Source organism: Amblyomma americanum, chromosome 9 (genome assembly GCF_052857255.1).
Source record: "Amblyomma americanum isolate KBUSLIRL-KWMA chromosome 9, ASM5285725v1, whole genome shotgun sequence".
Classification (NCBI taxonomy): domain Eukaryota; kingdom Metazoa; phylum Arthropoda; class Arachnida; order Ixodida; family Ixodidae; genus Amblyomma; species Amblyomma americanum.
This window is the reverse complement of record NC_135505.1, coordinates 68,610,760-68,632,285: the sequence shown is the minus strand read 5'-3', so window position 1 is coordinate 68,632,285 and position 21,526 is coordinate 68,610,760. Positions and strand designations below refer to the sequence as shown.

General features: G+C 43.4%; 1 protein-coding gene across 1 annotated transcript in view; it reads left to right on the top strand.

Moving 5' to 3' along the window:
* Positions 1-21,526, top strand: part of LOC144105188 (synaptotagmin-10-like) — a 102,039-nt gene that overhangs the window by 66,699 nt on the left and 13,814 nt on the right. Inside the window, exons 5-6 of the mRNA XM_077638340.1 lie at positions 11,604-11,708; positions 12,774-12,992. Coding sequence (XP_077494466.1) covers positions 11,604-11,708; positions 12,774-12,992 — 324 coding nt within the window. The remainder of the gene's footprint in view (positions 1-11,603; positions 11,709-12,773; positions 12,993-21,526) is intronic.

Here is a 21,526-nt window from a genome sequence, read left to right as displayed (position 1 = left end):
AGCAGGACGAGAGAAGAACGACCGGTTCCGATATCGTCACTCCCCGCTCCTGCCTTCATCCGTTTCGTTTAGCGTTGTTGTGTACTCGGCCCACAATTTCCCTCGCACAGTGAAGGCTGTGTTGTAGCGCGCTCAGTTCGTCCCAGGAGCGTCTCCTTCGAGTTTAATAGGATTTTAACCAGTTAAAGTCTTTTTTGTTTGACGAATATTTTGTGATGCACTGTAATGGAATAACTAGCTTCTAAAGCGCAACTCTTAGACGCCTGTTACCGGGTTGGCGGGCGTCCCTCGCCGTCGGCGGCGTAACGGAGCGCTGGAGGAATGTGGAGGACGAGGTTACTACCGCACCAGAGAAGCGCATGCCGTCATTCGCATACCGATGACGTCATCGGCAATGTATGACGCGAGCGCATCGCGAGGAGTGCCAGTCTTGGCCGCCGGTCGCTTAGTGATGGCGCCAGAGTAGTGCCCGACGCTTTCCGTTCGCGCGAGGCGAGACTCAGCAGCGGCGGATCACTGTGCGCGCTGTCGAAGCCGAAACCCAGAGCTGCTTACGTTCGACACTGCGCGTTTTATACGCGGTCTCCTACGGTAGCAATACCGCAGCAGCTGCAGTAAACAAATCGCATTACCTTGAACTGTTATCGTTGCCCAATTTTTTAAGACCATCTTCCTTTAATGTGGGGAGCAAGATACCACGATATTGCCGTTCCTACATGCCCAATCAATGTGAACATATAACTTGCGAAGATTTGCAAAATGTCTGGCGCAACAAGTGCTGAAGCTAAATAAACGACTCTCGGGTTCGTTGAAAACAGCTGTCCAATGATTTCAAAACCTTAGGCTCCATTACGAGTAAACCGTATGTATTAGTTTGTTTTATTTTCTTGGGGGCATCACTAAACCTTTCAGCTCCCTTCTTCAAATAGCCCCATCTTTCATCCTTTCAAGCCAAAGGAACACCACTTTGCAGTGCTTTTGTTTGTTTTACTGCCCTTGTGCCTTACATTGTAGTGTTCTTTCATTTCCCTTTGATCAATGAACTCTTTTCGCTGCCCTTTTCGCTTTTCGGGGAGGAAGGGGAGCTATTGTTAAAAAACAGCATGTCATGTCGAGAAATCGATATCGCTCACTGTTATGAACTGTTACATTATAGAGTAAGAGAGGTAAAGGGGACATTGCAGCTCGTCCTTTACAGTGTTGAGCTCCATCAGTTATCTTTAGATAGCTATAAGTTATCGATGCCCATCTATCAAGAAAGTGCCTACTGCCAGATGAGGCGCATTACTGTGGCAGTAGGATAAGAGTTCATTTCAGTTTGGGCCTGCGATGTGCCGATAATATTTCCTGAACGTATGCAGAAGTCTCCATAGCGCTAAATACAGGTTTACTTCGGATGTATTGCGCTTAGCGAAGTCTTGTAATATATGCTAATGTCTCGCTGAAGCATTATGCTTAACTTGACGTTTCCAGCTCAACACACGTGTTTTCAAAAGAACATCCTCAGTGGAAGTTTTGGCCCACAATAATGGAAGTTACCGAAAGTTTTCGCTTCGATTTAACAAAGAAACATCGCGAGTTCTGCCTTCACAAAATGATTTAGACAATGCATGACTAATCTAAAGTTTTTAAGTTTTTATGCAGGATTGTTCTATATCTAAAGAACCCTCACAATCCACGATCGTAAACACGTATATTGTATTCAATGCGAGTCCTCAAGTCTTCAAATTCGATTTCTGCTCTTTTCTCGTACTTTACATCCAAGTAGGCTGCAAACTCATGACAACTGGGCCTACTTTTTTTAAAAATAAATGCGGCGGAGCAATTAGGATGTCCTCTGCTGTGCTGAGCCACTAAATAAACAAATAAATTCACATAAAAATAACACAAAATAATGTAAAAAAATTGTTCTTTTCTTTGAAGTACGCATACATGAAGATGGCCGAGGAATCTAGCTAGTCATTTAGAGCACACTTTCAACTTATTTCGTTGCAGTGATTTTTTTTTTCAGAGATGCATAGAGGACGGCAAGTGGGCATTCTTATTCAAAGATATAGTGGCTTCATTTCGCTATTGTTATTTCTGTAGGTCTTGACGAAATGAAAAAGCAAATCAATTTGTAACTGATAATTAAAAGTACTCTTTGTTAACGTTTTTAAAAGGTTATTATAATTACAAGCATGTACATGAGCATTATTAATAGCAGCATTCCTTTCGAAATCTTCGAAGCGCAATTCAGCTCGCCACTACGGCCTAAGTGATATTAGGCATTTTTATGAAACAAGATAACTCAAACTATCAATTGAAGATAGCATGCACTGGTAGGTTACTGCGTCTTAATAAAGAAGAAAGCACTTTCACTTAACACGGAATTTTTTAAAGCTACAAAAAGTCAAATAATGAAACATTGCTGTTTCCACTCCCTGTCGTTTTCACATGCAAACAATGATACATGGAGGCAAACTTTTGGGTCCGGACTTCTCAGTAATGACAAACCAGGAAACCATCCGAACAGTGAAGCGGATACGAAGTCATTTTCACCATGAATGAAACACTTTGTATCAAGCGGCTCAAAAAAATTTAATATGATATTCCCTGCAATTCTGTGTCTTTAGCTGATAAACGTTAACACAGCCAGACAGCGTCCCAGTTCCAAGTTCTGGAAAAGGAAGGTTTCTGAAGGTCACCTATGTGTTCATGCAGAGGGAAACCTATTTGAGTGAGTAATTAAGAATGTGGTTGTGTGTGCGTGTGCATGCGCGCGTGCGCTAGTGTTTTTTGGTATGCGTGTGCGGGAGGGGTTCAATGATTCACGGTGTTGCAAGCCTCTTACACAGCCAAGAAAACCTCAGATGACTAAACTGGTTAAAACAGTTGATTGGTTTCTCTACACAAATATATATGCGCTCGGCCCCTTGTATTGTAACCACAGATCTCTGCTGCAGAGAAAAACTGTATACCTTTTCTCTGTAGCCGTATAGCTGCGCTTGGGTGGATGCCAATGAGCAATTACTCCCTTATTAGAAATCTACTCCACCTGGAATGATACACCTAAAAACATCTGACCAACTTTCTGCGCTGCTTGATGTTGGTAATAACAACACTCTCTCTACGGTAGCTCTTTCATGGACAGGGTATTTTTCTTTTTCCACCGTCTTTAACTCGTGTTTTCTTCAATTGAGATGTGTTTTCAGTTATCCATACAACCAAGTCTGGCCGCTTCTCACAGCTGCAGTTACAGTTATGCAGGTAAAAAAGTGAAAAAAGAACGGGAGTAAATCAAAGCTAGTTTTAATGCAACTTGACTAGTATTGGGGATGCCTATGAAAACTCTCGAAGTGCGATATTCTGTATAATCCCGGGATTTCAGTTACAAGCGGTTACTTTCTTTTTTAGCCTGGTAAATGGTGTCGTTGACATTCGTTGCCCAGCACGATCATTGGAACTATCACCGCTAGAGCCCGCAGAGAGTTTGAGGAAGGGTAATGACCTCTACGTTGTCTGCAAAGCGCGTAGAAAGAAGTTGAAAGCGTTGCGAAATATTCGCCAGAAGCATAGGATGCCAGCCTACTCCCCCTCTTTGGATTATCTGTGTGTCGGTGGGCAGCTTGTTTTTTATGTTAGGCCACCTTATATGGTGAATATTTTCGCGCTCAAATCCTTAGCGTTCTTGCGACATCAGGCGCCGCGTTTCCGTAGATGACTTTTTTTCCTTACCTTGTGGAGACGTTACGGCAACACGTAATGCTTTTTGAGGAACTGTGAATATACGCTACCAGCTGTTCATATCGAACTTTAAAGCCATGATGGTGCATTCTAGCTTGATGAGAACTTTTCATGGCTGCTAGCATCACTGCCGTGTTCCAAGATTTGTAGGAAACTGTATATCAAGTGTAGGGGACCAGAAGCGACGTCAAAAAGGAGAACTCGGTTTTGTATTCCAGAAAATATAAATATTTTTTTCACGGTTACATACAAATGGCAGGAATCATGAAGAAGCGCTTTGGCACTCGACAGCGAAATTTCTCTGGTAGTCGTTGCTTTTTAACTTGCGCCTCAATGCCAATCTACGCATTTGATTCGAAACTGGAAACATAGAAATGTCTGCATGGTGGCCAGTACTGACCTCAGTGGCCACTTGATTAAGCACTGGACGCTTTGCGCTTTTAGTAACGATGGCCTCGCTTTATTGGAGATCTATTTAAAATCATCATCATCATGATCAACCTGACTAACCACACTTTAGGGTAAAGGCCTTGCCAATGTCTCTTCAATTAACACTATCCTTTGCCAGCTGAGGCCAGCTATTTCAAATGAGAAATAAAAATCCAATGAAAAAAAAAGAATGAAAGCACAGAGTTGACTACAGCGCGCCACGTCACACGTCTGGTAGGCCTGTATGAAACTGATCTTTAATGGAGCATTCAACAGTGCCTACAGAAAACAATTGTCAACAGAAAACCTTTTGCAATGTCGGAACATGAGCGAGTGAAAAAAATGAATATCTCAATATATTCGTCCTACGTTTGTTTTCACAAATTTTCCGCTGATGAATTAGCCATCTGACTAAGAAATATTGTTGAGAAAATACCGGTCTTTCTGAATGCTTAGCATTTGAAAATAGGTACTCTAAATAATGCCTAAGGTGAAGGTGACATTCGTTAAAAGGATGTGATCGCCAGATTGAAGTCTCGCAGCATTGCTCCGGATTCATTCAAGCATTGATATAAATTTAACGTCCTACACTACACAGGAATATTCAAAAATCAGTTCTATGTGAGCTGAGTAAAGACGTCATTAAGCTTAAGTGCTGCATAATTGAAATAAGGGTTTAGAATACTGACAATTGAGCAAGCCTTCGATGGAATGTGGCAATCTGCTTTGACATCTATGGTTAGATGAGGAGAAAACGATGACATAGTTTTAGTCAAACATGTTTTATTAAAGGAATGCTACAGAATGACTGCTGGATTCAAATTCGTTACGCTTTTTTGTGAAGGAGAAAAATTAGGAATCTGTATATTTAAGAGAGTGGTCATTTGCAGCACCAGCATTGAATCGAATCTAAGTCAGCCGCAAAGCTCAGTACATCACAGGAGCTCTGAATGGCATGGTAAATCACGCATTCATTACCAAGTTAGCCGAACTTTGAATAGTAGCACACAGAACAATGCCACTAATACAAATAAAGAACAGAAAACTTCTCAGGCCTGACCTTCGCAATGCACCAGAGGTTGCAGTAATCAAATTACGCTGCGTGCGGCCCTGAACACAAGAAGCCAAACAAGCACGTTGGGCTGCAGATCGAGACAATACAACATATATAATACGCGTACATGTATTACAGATGCGAAGGCTTGTGGGTTTCGCTAAGCTGTTTTACCATAACAATATGGACGTTTCTTTTTACTTCTACCCAATCCTGCTTGTAGTGTATTGCGAGAACCAAGGCACGGCCAGTGTATCAGGAAGGTTTCATTTTTGAACTTGGGGGATGATTAGTCAAAAACAATAGGGAGGTAGTGTGCATCCACTTAAATGAAAGTTTAGTTCATTTGTTTTACCTTTATTTCTGTGTTTTCATTGTAAATAAAGTCAGTTGGATAGATATAAGATATGCATTTGCCCTGAAATACCCGTAGTCAGGCTGATGATGGCAATTTTATTTGCTTATTTTAATTTTAGTCGGCATTTTAAGGACGGTTGAAGAACTAGCAATACTTAAAGCTGCTTTTATGCTAGTTGTTGGAAATAATTGGAAATCATTTTTTTTGTTAATAGGGGAAAGAATATTCGCGAGACAAGAAGAGCATCTCTGCCACTTGACTTTTTTTTTTGCAAGTGAGAATGGGTAGTTTTACGCCTGCAGTAAAGGGAGTGCCAACGCAAAAAAAAAAATATCACCTAGATTGCAGAGCTAGTAGGTAGATGCTCTCTTTAAAACTGTTTTGAAATAAATTTTCATCGATATAAGTATCTGTCTGCTCAAAGGGTGTTCGAAGGATCAAGCTTTACGTTACACAAACGGCTGAATGCCGAGCATTTTAATGGATTGAACCCAAAAATTGGATAGTGCTTATTTTCATGCTGGAGTAGTTGTCCAACATATACATCAACATTTATGGCAAGAAGCAGTGCATGAGTAAGTTCGTGTGAAAAGTATAAGCAATTCCAGAGCATGACCAACTACTCAAGCGGGTCACATACCAGACACACTGGCATGACATGAGGTTTTCTGAGAACGCAGAGAAAGATACCACTCTACGCAGACGACGGCCATCGGAAACGATAGATGGTGACGACACTGCTCTTTTCGTCTCCAGTCTAATTTGAGCTATTCGCTCTTTGCAAAAAGATACGCCTGCAGCAGTTTCGGCAAGCATCGGGTTAGGCTTAGGATGCTTTTCTTGGCAATGCTGTCCTTGGCCTTTATTTTTTTTGTCCTCTACAGATGAGGTTGAAAGCAGGTCTTCAGTAACTCGAGATACGAGAGACTGTAGTAGTAAATGTGTTTCACAACTCCTTCGAGGTAATCTCGGCGAAAGAGTCTTTATGCACGCAAATGTTGGTCTCAGCAAGCTTACACTAAAAGGCAGTATATCAGGGCATGTTTTGCAGTAACTAGGGCGCGACGATATAAGAAACTTACGCTCTCTGGATTTCCCTCTCTTGTTTACTAAGGGAGTAAACTATATCGGTGCCGAAGTGCATGCTATGGCGCGATATTTCCGCCGGAGTTCTATTCAAGGACTGCTGCTCTGCTACATATATAATATAAAATAAATATCGGCAGCAATTACGATAATTTATGCTGAAATCTAGCTCTGCTACCAACTATTTTCAAGTGCATATTGTAGAACATTATCAGAAATCGCTATTGAGGTTAGGTCTGATTGAATAAAAGAAGCGATTGCTGCAAAGCGAATTAGCACTGCACCACGCACCAAGAAATTTGGCTCAGAAGGGCGAGTCTTCCAGCTAGCGGGTAATTCACATGCTGTTCCATAGCGCAAAAAGCAGGGATAAGAGTGAACACAAGCGCTAACTCGCGAGCCAGCAGATGAACAACAAAATTTGGAGCCTTTGCTAAACATTTTCAGAAAGTTATTAAAAGCAGTGTAGTAAGCCCTTTATGGCCGCTAGAGCTGGCTCCAATACACACTAATAATTTAGAAAAAATCAAAACGGTGATCTTGCAGAGGGTTCGACGGCATACCGTCTGGTCAGGAATCATGGCTGGATCGGATGCACTGGTCACTGACCAAGTTCAAAAAAGAAATAATAACGACGTTTCGAGAGCGCTACGGCTCCCTTGTTCACAATGAGCAAGCAGCTCTTGTCGAGGGTTCGACGGCATACCGTCTGGTTAGGAATCATGGCTTGATGAGATCTGGTCAGTGACCAGTGACTCTCATAAAAAAAGCTGACCCCTGCTTTATCACAGGCAAACACGAACGTTCGCGCTTTCGCTGTGTTCCATAGCAAAAGGAAATCTTATCTGTTCAAAAGAAACTTTGCATCATTGAGAAGTTCGCTTTCTAAAAGTGGAATTGGTGGTAGGAAACAGTGAGATCCTGCTGCGCTGGTGAGCAACACGCCATTCTTCTTGGCTTCGACCACAGTCTTGTTCCGATGTTGTTCGGCGTATAGCAAGGCGCACTTTGCACACCAGTGATGTTGGCCGCTTTTATCGAGTAATAATCTTTTTTCCAGAATTGATATCACATATTCTGGAACTTCCATTTGAACATAAGGCTTGCACTTTCGCGAAGAGAACTGGTAATATGTTTAATATTAAAGAGAATCCGCGGCATCTTCGGAGGGTTTTCTGTTGAAAAGAAACTGAGGAGAATTTATTTGACCGCTTTATTCTCAAGCTGAAGGCAAAACTGAAGCAGCCAAATTGAGCAGGAAAACCATAATTTAGTAATTCCTTCATCAAGCGGGCAAGGAAACCGGTAGGAATTACATCCTATAGTTTTAGTCAGCTTTGGATCGCTGAAGATTTCCAGAGGTGTTTTAGAACGGGATAATTCTACTAAGTTATGAAAGACGTCAGTCTTGATTTTGTTGCCTCATAACCCTAGTGTATAACTAATAGACAGAAATGCAAACTTTTGTTACATAGTGTATTGACTTCAAAGCCGTCAAAGAGTAAAACAACATTTGTTGCCGCTATTTTCGTTTGTACATTAAATGCAGCCCAGGTTTCAGAGGCCCGCCTTCGTGGGGCATCCTAAAAAGCAAAAATGGGTCCACAATATAAAAATCGTGAACATTAACGTAGAACAAATTGCAGCGGTGATGAAAATCTTCTATTATAGTGCCATTACCACAGCTGTCTCCGTAAATGGTATTGCGTTAGTTCTTTTGTTCGTACACGGTTGTCAGCTTTGCGTTCCATACTCATTTCAGCATATTCATCGGAAAACAGTGGCGTTGCAGAAAGTCGCTGTCACGTATCGCTGGGGTTTCCCTAGTCATAAATCAGGCAGTCCTCTTTTGATAGTGAGAGCCTTTATTTATTCCAATTTCTTTCCATAAGAGCGTCAGAAACTTTAAACGTTCTCATTCCACGACAGCAACAGCCATCACAAGTAAGAATGGAAATGCAGTCGACGTCGCTGAACCACTTGCTCGATAATGAAAACATTGATCTAACGAAATAGTAGCTATTCCGCTATGAAGCTCCTGTAGAAGATCATGTATCTGATGCCTCTTTTGAACGAAGCAAATTTTCCTGCGCAGAAATATAATGGACACCAAGACAACATCACTGGACAACTTCGTGCCCAGTATACCCATTTTTTGTGGCGCTGGGGTGTTCCGTAAAGATTCAAAGCAGCAAACTTAAATTATCGCTCTTATACAGCTCTGTCAAGCGGCGCCGCACAAAACATGCGCAAGACTATTCACTCCTGAAGCGGGTCCCGCATGTATTGTTTAGCCAAAAGACTCGCAAGCATCGACGCCAGAAACGCTTCACACCGGCCCAGTCACCTTCGCTGAAACACGAATACACTTTGCTGGACGGGATTATGAAGGTCTTTGAAATTTAGTCGGTTCTAACTCACCTCCTTGTTGTGAAGATTTTGCTGCGCTCCTAAAGCGCGTGTTTAGTTTTACCAGCCGTCGTCGCGTGTTGTGACTGACGGGCGGTGCGTGTCTGCTTGATTGTATCGAACCCCACTAATCCCACTAGGTCTAGATGAGACACAAAGATGTAAAACTACCGCGAATTACCATCTGCGTCCACCAAGACGCGGTGTAAGGAAAGCACTTCAAGACTTCAATACTGTGTATCTACTGTTCGCAACCACAAAACTCAGCAGTTATGAGGCGGTGCCATGAGGCCGCTTTCTTAAGACGAGCGTGTTTGTCCTGCATGCGAGGAAGTGGACCAAATGGGGTACTGTCAGTCAGCCATTACTGAGACCTTACTCTATTTCAGTGCGAATAAAGCGGTGCTAAAGACTTGTAATAGGTCCATCCCTGTCCTCTACTGCACCATTCCCCTAACAACATTTTTAAGGCGCTGAAGCCTATGCGAGCAGCGAAAGAAACGGGTGAACGTTGACGGGGAAGATTATCTGGTGGTCTACCCACGTTCTGACACGTCGGAGATTTTCGATGTGCGCGTTCTAGGCTCCCTAATAAAAAATTTGGACAGGAAAAGGCGCTTTATGAAATTTTAGTCCCGTCTTCTAGGCGCGCAAGCCATGGTTCGAATAATGGCTGCTTAAAAGCGAGTGCTCAAGAGTGATGTTGTTTTAGACTCGCAGGAAAGGTAACAACAACGGCACGAAAATACATCAAACAAAGAAGAAATGCCAGCTATGTCGTTCTTGGTACTTACGAGGCCAATCAGCCGGCTGGCATGCAGCAGTTGGCGCAGTGGTCACATACGGTTGTGCCGGAGCAATGGTTGTAAGAATAAATTGCACGACCCGTTCGACTCCCGTATATTGAGGTTACGCTGTTGATATCATTTTAAGAATTTCTATGTGGCTTTGCGCCCAAAGAACACCCGAAGAAAACTCAATGTTCTAGCTACTGTCTCTGTATAGCCCGCACAGATTTCCACCCTGAAGGCCACTGGCCTTTCCTACAACACAGTGCGGTCCTGCATTACAACAAGCCTTTCACTTGTCACCATTACGCTCCACCGAAAGACTTCAAGGCAATGCGCCGACACCGCACTCCGCCTTTAGTCCTGAACCCGCTCGTCGCCTTTTGCGAGCACCGCTTTCTATAGAAGCAAACATTAAGCCATGCACCGAAACAAACTTCTAAATATGCGCTCGTAGCTACGGCCAAATGCTGGTTTTCGCTTTCACTACCAGACTCCTTAGTTCCGCTCTAATGCACTGCATACTTTGCAAAAGTACTACTCAACACAGTGTTCTCGCCAAAAGCGGTAGACGGGGTGAAAGGGCCAGCATGGTGCAGTCATTAATCTACACGTTAAACAGGCACGTGAGGCAATGTGTCGCTGTCCTGTGCTCAGTTCTTTCGCGCGGTGAACATTCGCTCCAGAGCCTTCTATCAACGATCCTCTTTTCTAATTTGCTTTCTCGGTCCTTTAGCGCTGATGTCAGCTTCGTGTATGAGAACCGATGTCTGAGCACGGATTTCTCGCATCAACTGATTTGTCTTGGCTGCTTGGTCCAAAGAAAACATTTCATAAGCAGGCAACTATTGGTACTGTGCGGTGATAAGTAGCAAACCCAGTGCAGAAGCTAGCCAACGAAACTCAGCACAATGTCGTTGCCCTCCTCGCTTCTTGCTTTCTATATTTATTCCTCCCCTGTGGTGTGAAAAGCAAGAATACTGGCAAAAGCGTGTTCTTTCATGCAGGAAGCTGCACATTAGTGAACGTCTTTCGCAATTTGCTTCGCCAGGCGACTCTGAGCTTACGCCAAGAAGCAAAGCGTTTCTTTTGCCAATCGAGCACGTTTGATTCTTTGCACATAGAGTGACAATGAAGCATGACGCGAGAAATCCAAAGCTAGAAAAGCAATTATCAGTGGCCACTGAGGCATCGTGTGCTACTTCCGAAACTCTGTTTTTTTTTTAATTTTCCGTTTCTTGCAATCAGATTGATGGCTGCTCAAAGACTTTACTCACAATGAGTAGCAGTGTTTTATTTCGTTTTTGATTTCGTGAGTTTTACTAGCAAGGCGGTGTGCCAGCACAAATTGGTCAGCATTATGTGCATCTACATTCTGATATTTTTAATTCATAAAAAGTACGCGAAAGCAAGAACTGAATATGTAACCGGAAGCAGCTTGTATTTATAGAAAACCACAAGTGGTAACACAATACACACCTGTGTATTTTTTAACTCAGTACCCGGAGTATAAAGTTCTGCGACATATGCGAAAATAAAAGCTAAAAGCGAATTATCTTTTTGAGGCAAAATAATTGCACCGAATTATTTTAAACTGATCGCGTTTAGAACTGCACAGACATATTCACATAGTTTTTTACAGCACAGATGAAGGCGTCAGCAATAGTGTCACAGGCTACGGTCGTTTTCATTCTAAATTTTTCAGTTTTCATTGTGACAAAATCTGACTGATATTTATATCACTTCCCTCTAGATAATCCAGGCCAAAGATTTGCCCTCCAAGGATTTTCTGGGCTCGTCAGATCCCTACATCAAGCTGTACCTTCTTCCTGAGCGGCGGAAGAAGTTCCAAACACGCGTAAGCACATTATTTATACTCTGCTGGTGCCTGGAACGCGCGCTTTGTCTCAAATTTTTTTGTGGGCAGATCACATGTGTTCTCAGCATTCTCTAAAAATTGTATCAAATGATTATATTGGCTTCTTGGTTACTATACATCCCAACTGCAAACCAAGAACAGACGAAACAGTCAACATTTTCTTATTAGCCAAAATTTCTTTAAGTACAGGCTTACTATGATATAACCGTGATCTTGGCAAATATTATATTCTTCCCTGTTTTTCAGGAGGTTGGCTATATATTTCTGCTGAACCCACAAAACACAACTTACGCATTAGGCCTTTATTTTGTAGATAATATTCTATACAATTAATGATCGCACGACCCTGTTTTTGTTTTTCCCGTGATCTGACTGTGGTTTTTAATGGAATAAAAGTGGTGTTTAAATTTACCGCTATCATGTTGTCTTGGTGTGAGTCGTCTTGTGGTGTCAGAAAATAACCCTTTTATATCAAATAGCCTTCATCTGTACATTACCCACAGTACACATCAAAGTAGAGGCAGCGACATAGTCGGTCTAGCATAAGATATTTAGGCAGTGCAAGGTCCTAGGGAAAATTTGTCGTTCTTTTCGCTGCTGTCATATTGCTGGTTGCTAGAAAATATGGCACGAGACATGCCGCAGGACACAAAATATTAAGGCTAAGACAAAATTAGACATGAACGTGCGCGCTGGCACAAGAACTGTACACCCTTTATGGTGCATTTTTTTGTGGTATCCAATTTTTTGCACAAGTAATACGTCCAGGAATATTCCAAATATGGTTTACAGGGTCAACAATTTTGTGACTTTCAGTAACGGTGATGCAGCAAAGCCAGTGTTTCTAAAATAATCATGGAGCATAATGATTAAGACAAGATCGAGAATAATTGATGTGACGTTGACTTGAAAAGCAAACATTCCTATTAGCGTGCTGCTATAAAGGGGCGAATAGGTGTTTAAATAATTATATTAGGTAGATAAATATCCAGTCCACTTGTTGAAATTAGTAAAAGCACCGAACTTTCACGTCCTGTACCTCAGGTTCATCGCAAGAATCTGAACCCTGTGTTCAACGAGTCATTCGTCTTCGCCATGCCATATGAAGAACTCCGCCAGAGAACCCTGCAGTTCTCCGTGTACGACTTCGACCGCTTCTCGCGCAATGACCTCATCGGGCATGTTATCGTGAAGCACCTGCACGAGCTGTGCGACTTAGCGCATGAGCTGGAATACACCATGGACATCGTCGGCGTGCCACAGGTGAGACGATTTTCTTTTTTATTTATATTGCTTACTCTGCTTTTTCCCGTGGCATGCTCCCATGCTTGGAATACCTGGCAGGAGCTGTGTCCCTAAACGGCAGCTTTCTTATTTTGCGCTATTAAGTATTCCGCGGAGCACTGAGGAACTATACAGCGGCGTGCTTGACAAGTGTCACGCTCTTTGAAGAAAGGCGTTGCTTAGTAACCTTGTGTACGGAGAAATTTTCCACGCAGAGGATTGTTGGGATATATTAACTAACTGATGACATTTTCTGCAAAAAGGTTTCAAATACTAAAAAAAACTGATGTCATTCCTGTGTCGCTAACGCTTTTCTCCACAGTAAATATTATTTTCTTCATATTTACAGTTCAGCAGCGTTTTATGCTTAATCTGCGAATTAGGTTAAATACCTTGTCAACTTTCTGAAAAAAAACGGTCAACGCCCGTGGTGAGTTAGCTAAAAAAATCATAAAATAGAACACAACATTATATAACGGTTGGATGAATAAAGTTACACGAACAGCGCTACCATTCAAATTAAGCATTACAACACCAACAATATACCGAGCAAGGTAAAACGGAAATTGCAGTGGTTATCTGTATTAATTCTGCATGCACCAAGACTGTAGGAGAATTCGAGAAACGCAAGCGCTAAGGAAGTCCTGCGTTCAGTGTGAGCTTTTGGCCGCTAACAACACTGTTGATTAGGAGAAACGTCACTCTAAACTGCTGCTAAAGTACTTTTGGAAACATATTGGTACTCGAGATTTAGGCTCTGTGCAGGAGAAAGATGAGGAAGAGGAAAGGTAGGTAGTTTAACCGGAAGAGGACATCATCATCATCATTATCGTCGTCATCATCAACCGGGAGAGTAACTGGTTTTCTACCCTGCACGAGGAAAGGGGTGTAAGAGGTGCGGGGATGAAAAACCGAATATAATGATGAACCCTAAAGAGGGGAGGACAGGCCAAAGGGTGCAAATTTTCTTGCTTTGCAAATTTGATTTACTCGCTGAAACGGAGAGAGTGAAACAGATTACACCGGATTTGCCATTATACTCTCAGCCAATTCTAGTCTTTTGAGTATAGGTGAAGAGGTGGTTGTAAGGGAAGGGCTTAAAGAGCCATCGCATACATTTGCTTAAAAAGGGCTCATAATCAGGACAGTGATGTTCTGTGTTTGCAAGAAATTACATAGGATGGCCGCTTAAATGCAAAAAAATTGTATACCTAAAAGACACATGCATGAATACACAGGGGAGCACACAAGGATGAGGTAAAAAAGTGTTTGTGTTGTTTGAACATATCTGAGCATTCTATATCGTAAGGTGTATCTCAAGGCGCTCAGTTTATTTCCCGGCACAAAACAATGCTCTTTTCTTACACTCTTGCTATCGGTAACAGTTCTACATTACTCAGGCCAATTTGAGGTGAATTCATCCCGACATGCCTTGACAGCCGTTTCATGGTTCATGGTTCAGTGGGCTAACAACTGAATACTTTAATGTGCTAAATTCAACTTTCAGTTTCAAATGTAAAAACTAATGAGCTGACTGCTTATACCTCGTATCTGGAGAGAAATTAGCGCACATTTTCTGCGATCGTCAATTTCATGTTATGAAGAAAGACATGGATCTCAGAGAGCAGCGGCAAATATTAAAATGTTCACGAAACTATCTTTCGCGCTGTCGGTCCAGAAATACAGTTACTTAAGCGTATAGTGTGAGGCAAGCAACGCCGAACAATTTGTAGAAAACCGCAGTGAGGGCGTTATAGATGAGTCAGAATAATAATAATTGGTTTTTGGGGAAAGGAAATGGCGCAGTATCTGTCTCATATATAGTTGGACACCTGAACCGCGCCGTAAGGGAAGGGATAAAGGAGGGAGTGAAAGTAGAAAGGAAGAAGAGGTGCCGTAGTGGAGGGCTCCGGAATAATTTCGACCACCTGGGGATCTTTAACGTGCACTGACATCGCACAGCACACGGGCGCCTTAGCGTTTTGCCTCCATAAAAACGCAGCCAGAATGGCAACTCAATTATTTCGCTGGGACGAACTGAAATAAAAAACACCCGAAGCTAAATGCAAACGCAGTGGAAGAATTCGCACATTTTTCTCTTCCATCGGATTCTTTCTAGGCATACGACGACAGTGTAAATATGGTTTGTAGATATCCATCAGAGACCGTTGTAGTAGTGGATTGCCAATTAGCGGAAGGGGAGGTACTTCGGTTCCGGTTGCCTGAAGTCCACTCTGGTTACGTCAGTTCCCTAGTGTCAGTGGGAATCATCACGTCTGGTGACGTCACATCCCGCAAGTCAACGGATAAATTTTATACTGAAAAACGCGTTTTTTTCCCGAAAAGGTTTTTATTTCTGCCACATGCAAACATCTGGGGATAGTACGGCAGCAGATGACGGAGGACAGGCCTAGTACTACATCTCTGAAGGAACTTTGTTTTTCCTTAAAGTTCACTATGCTGATGATGTTGGAAAGAGGGATGAAGCCGCCTTCAGTCATGACACCGAGAATTTTGGAGTATAAATGCCGGCATTCTTCCCATCTGACGAATGTGTCGTTATGCGGCTATAATTGTACAACAGATTTTCCGCAGAATAAATGTGTCAGAAAACTGTGGTACAAATCTGTGTGCCAAGGAGTTTTCTAAGTGTACGGGACTCTAGTTTTTTCTAATATTTTACTTCTTCGTGAAGAAACACAAGGAAAGGGGTTTTTGCTTGAGAATTTTGCTTTAGACTTTAGACTTTTTTCTTTAGAAGTTTTTACTTGCGTGCAGCGCCGTCGAGATCCTGCATCATTGTATGCGCTTTCTTTGCTCGCAATACGCCCAGTAAGTAAAATCCATGAAAAAAAAAACTATTTTCTGCACTCATTCGACCCAGTACGCTCTCAGGACTTCTTTCATGCCAGGAGCGAAGACAGCGGCTGTCAGATATCAGCCTGCTTCCATTATTTCACAAGTTACGTCGGGTAGACTGCAGTTCTAGCTTTCTTTTCTTTTCTTTTCTACAGTACAGTGTTATGATGCCCTGCGTGCGCAGTGCTACGATGGGAATGCAGTGGTGCTGAGTGGTGCCGGGAGCACAACTAGGGCCTGCGGTGCAAATTAGTGAACCGACGTCCGCGTCTTTATCAAGGCTAATTATTCATGCCAGGCACGCAGGCACACCCGGCGCCTGCTTGATGAAATAATGGGGATGTCTCTGGGCTGCTTCTGGACTGCACCGGTGAAAATGCAGTGGCAAAGACAGCCATCGTGTGAGCACTTTCGTTGTTGCGCCTTTTCTCAGTGAAACCTTATTACTCGGCATGGCCAGGTGAAGGCTGCCTGTGACTAAGCAGAATGGGGGTATAATTTTTTTTCACGTCGTTCACTTCAAGGTTATCATGCCCGTTGCATCTACAATTATTTTTTTTTTGGAACGCAGGAAAGTGAGGCTCATAACATAAAACATATCTCAATCCTCCAATGTCCAATGAGGAAGCGTGAAGGAAATAAATTTTAACCTTTAGATAATGCCACGTAATATGCACTCATTGAAAATATAATATAAAAGCTTTGCTAGCGACACTATAATATTTGCTGTAATCTGCATTTGTTGCACTTAAGGCAACTAGTACGAGTACTACGAAAGGCCAAATCGATGGCCTGAAATAAACTAAGACCAAGACATAAAATAAATTTTGTTCTACAAAAAAATCTAGTGCTACTCACCTCTCAACACCCTGTGGAAAATCAGAGAAGAGAAACTATTCGCCTTGGCGTGGTGCCGCGCATTCGCGCTTTATTTCTCTTCAACGGCCTTACTCAGAGTGACGCGGAACATTTTGATTGAACAGCGCGTTCTACAGATAGCAATATTAGCGTGAAAATTTTTATGCAAGCTCCTTGTAGGAACGAGTATAATAGTGCAAAGGGTAGTTCGGGAATTCTCGGGGATTGTTATAAAATGATCAGGCAAAGCAAATAAAGCATATAGGAGAACAAATAGGCCTTGGTTAAGTTAAAAATTTTCTTCCTTTGGCTACAGATAACCTCCTATCAAGCGATTCTCGGCACTATGGCTCAATAATTAAGTTTTGTTCCTGTTGCAGCTATCTTTTGAAGTGGAGTAGATTTTTTAGGGCAGGTAGTGACAACAGTCAGCACTACAAGAGTGGAATGAAAATAAGATTCAATCGAGCCCATTCGGTAGGTACAGTCAGATCGTGAATCATGGCTAACCCATATTTGTCAAGAAGATATATATATATATATATATATATATATATATATATATATATATATATATATATATATATATATATATATATATATATATATATATATATATATATATATATATATATATATATATATATATATATATATATATATATATATATATATTGTTACGTGGTCCAGGCGGGAACGACGCGAGAACGCCCGGGCACAGCACACAGGTCAAGAGCACAGGGCGGCCCGCACAGAGCACCAGGCACAGAGCACAGAATCCCAGAGCACACGCGCTGCCGAGAGTGTTCATTCATCTCTTCTTCTATCCGTTGCATGGCCCCCGGTCGCAGAAAAAACACCGTCTCGGTTGAAATTAGGGCGGTGAGAGGGATTGCGACACGTAGGCCTTGAGGCGAGAGACGTGGACAACGTCACTCTGAGATGCACCGGAGGTGGTCTCCGGAAAGGCCGGGGCAATCTCGTAGGTGACGGCGGTGACCTGGCGGAGCACACGGTATGGGCCAACATAGCGGGACATTAGTTTTTCGCAAAGCCCGACACGACGTGTGGGCGACCAAAGCAAGACGAGGACTCCAGGGGAAAAAGTTACCATGTGGTGGCGGCGGTCGTAGTAGTCCTGCTGTGAGGCCTGCGAGGCTTGTAGGCGGGAGCGAGCCAGCTGGCGGGCGTGGTCGGCGCGGGCAATAGCGTCGTGGGCATATTCAGAAGGCGGGGAAGGAGATGTCGGAAGCAGCGTGTCCAAAGGTAATTGGGGTTCACGACCGTACGTCACCCCTTTTTCGTTCCTGTCCAACCATCCTCTGAAGCCAATCACCACTTCGCGCGTCTCTTTGCCACCGATCGGGACGATCGCTCGGTGGGCTCGGGTAGTGTGACGAAGAAGACGAAGTTGGCAGTGGCCCGAGACGGAGCGCTCGCGCTAGGCCAGCGGCCATTAAACCATCTCATTGCCATCAGTCATCTCGTCTCATACTTCGTCTGGCCGTCACGTAACATTTGGTGGAGGCGCGGAGTTCATCCCCATCCTGGTCCGGGAGCTTCGGCGCATGCGGGAGCCGTGGTCGTCGGCCGTGAGTTCTCGGTCTGCGTCGCCCGGCCGTGCCCCAGCCTTTCAGACCCGAACCGATCTCGCCGTTCTTCCCCCGCCCCGCCCACCGCCCAGACCACTCGACACGATGAACTGAACCTGACGCAAGGACCCGTCCCCACCGACCCGAGACGCTGCCCACACGTGACGACACCGTTCCCCTGCCCATGCCGTTCGGCGCGTCCTGGGGCCCCAGCCGTCGGCTCCTGGTGACCTACGGCCACGAAGCTTCGCGGGTCAGGAATCATTCAGCCATGTCCTTCATCGTGGCGGCCAGCACCTCACCCCTTTCTTGTTCCTGTCCAACCATCCTCTGAAGCCCATCACCACTTCGCGCGTCTCTTTGCCACCGATCGGGACGATCGCCCGGTGGGCCCGGGTAGTGTGACGAAGAAGACGAAATTGGCAGTGGCCCGAGACGGAGCGCTCGCGCTAGGCCAGCGGCCATTAAACCATCTTATTGCCATCAGTCATCTCGTCTCATTCTTCGGCTGGCCGTCACGTAACAATATATTTATAAATCTCCCGCTGTAGTCTCTGTGTACGCCTTGCTCTCGATGTAATCAACAAAAAAAATTGAAAAACATAACAGGATTTAATTCACGGCGTTCAGGCTGGAGGACAAGCCTTTGTCGAGTGTACTACAGCATTTGAAACACGCAGCTTTTCTAAAGTAAGCGCAGCTTCATAAAAGCTGCGTGTTTCAAATGCTGTTGTACACTCGAACAGGGCTGATCCTCCAGCCATAACGCCGTGATTTAAATTATGTTATGTTTTCAATTTTTGGTGATATTATATTATATTGATCAATAAGCTGTCAAGAAGCCGCCGCGTTGGCTGAGTGGTTATGGCGCTCGGCTGCCGGCCCGAAAGACGCGTGTTCGATCCCGGCCGCGGCGGTCGAATTTCGATGGAGGCGAAATTCTAGAGGCCCGTGTGCTGTGCGATGTCAGTGCACGTAAAAGAACCCAAGGTGGTAGAAATTTCCGGAGCCCTTCACTACGGCGTCCCTCATAGCCTGAGTCGCTTTGGGACGTTAAATTCCCCATAAACTCATAAACAATAAGCTGTCAAGAAATCACTTTTGGTATATATATATATATATTAAGGAAGCCAACAGTCACCGCAACCAAGGAGCATAGGGGAATGTTTTCAATTTTTAAAAAATTTTTTGTGCCAATCAATCGATTTAAAGAAAATTACTTATAAAGTAGCAGAAAAAACAACCAAGCCGCCGGTGGGGTCCGAACCCACGACCTCCTAATATCACGTCCGGTGCTCTTACTAACTGAGCTACAGCGGCGGCTGTCGAATCTGCTGATTTCGTGGGTATTTATGTTTACTGGATGTAAGCGAACCTTGAGAGTGTTCACCAGCACCACCCTCGACCTTAGCGGTGGACATAGCACGTCCTGTAATACCGCGTGTGTGACGCAGAACGTCATCTAACGGCGAGGGCGGAAACTGTGCGAGAGCCCTCTTATGCTACCTATGGCAACAAGACTGCCAGAACCGAGACCCCCGTTAAGATATTAGCAGACAAGGCAAAGGAAATGATCGTTTGACAAACATATTAAGGAAGCCAATAGTCGCCGAAACCAAGGGGCATAGGGGAATGTTTTTAAGTTTTTTTTAATTTGTAGTGGAAATCAATCGGTTTAAAGAAAATTACTTATAAAGCATTACTTTTACTTACTACTTTTCTTGCTACCAATTCTTACTTACTTTTTTAATTACTTATTACTTTTCTTTAAACCGATTCATTGGCACTACAAATTAAAAAAAATTAAAAACATCCCCCTATGCACCTTGGTTTCGGTAACTGTTGGCTTCCTTAATATGTTTGTCAAACGAGCCCCTCATTTCCTTTGACTTGTCTGCTAATAGCTTAACGGGGTCTTGGTTCTGGAAGTCTTGCTGCCATAGGTAGCATAAGAGGGCTCTCGCACAGTTTCCGCCCTCGCTGTTAGATGACGTTCTACGTCACACTCGCGGTATTACAGGACGTGCTATGTCCGCCGCTATGGTCGAGGGTGGCGCTGGTGAACACTCTCAAGGTTCGCTTACACCCAGTAAACATAAATACCCACGAAAGCAGCAGATTGGACAGCCGGCGCCGTAGCTCAATTGGTAAGAGCACCGGACGCTATATTCGGGGGTCGTGGGTTCGTACCCCACCGGCTTCATGGTTGTTTTTTCTGCTGCTTTATAAGTAATTTTCTTTTAAGAAAACTAATTCATTGGCACTAGATATTAAAAAAAAGAAACATTCCTCTTTGCACCTTTATTTCGGTGACTGTTGGCTTCGTTAATGTTTGTCAAACGAGCCCCTCACTTCATTTGCCTTGTCTGCTGATATATATATATATATATATATATATATATATATATATATATATATATATATATATATATATATATGTGTGTGTGTGTGTATATATATGGATGCAAAGTTGAACAGCACTTCATTTAGACCGAGATTTATTTTGAGTCGACATTTCGGACAGAGCCTCCCCTTTCCCAAAACTGAAGTTGCAGCTATTTTCCTCCTCTTCTTGAAGAGTTCACATTCGCACACATTTCTGACACATGACCATGTGTGCCAATGCCAACTCCTAAAGAAGAGGACGAGGTTCGCTCTCACTTCAGTCTTGAGAAAGGAAATGCTCTCTCCGAAATGTCGACTCAATATATATATATATATATATATATATATATATATATATATATATATATATATATATATATATATATATATATGTGTGTGTGTGTGTGTGTGTGTGTGTGTGTGTGTGTGTGTGTGTGTGTGTGTGTGTGTGTGTGTGTGTGTGTGTGTGTGTGTGTGTGTGTGTGTGCGCGCGTGCGCGTGCGTGCGTGCGTGCGTGCGTGTGCGTGTCAGATGCATTTCTCCGACGCCAACCTAACAGGGAGAAGCACGGAAGCCAACGAAAAGAGCTAAAACTTAAATTTAGGACCACGCAGCGAACCATGGAATTGAAAATGACGTGTTTAATGTTAGAAGGCAGAAATGCAGCGAAGTTGCTAAGAGAAAAACACATTTATATGATATCTAAGTCGGAATAGGAAATAAATGGGCTTCGTCAGGGTATCTAGTGCGAAGTAATGGTGAATGTTGTTAGTTAATGGTAACGGACCATAATTCCAAGAGGACGCAGGCGTAGCAGAG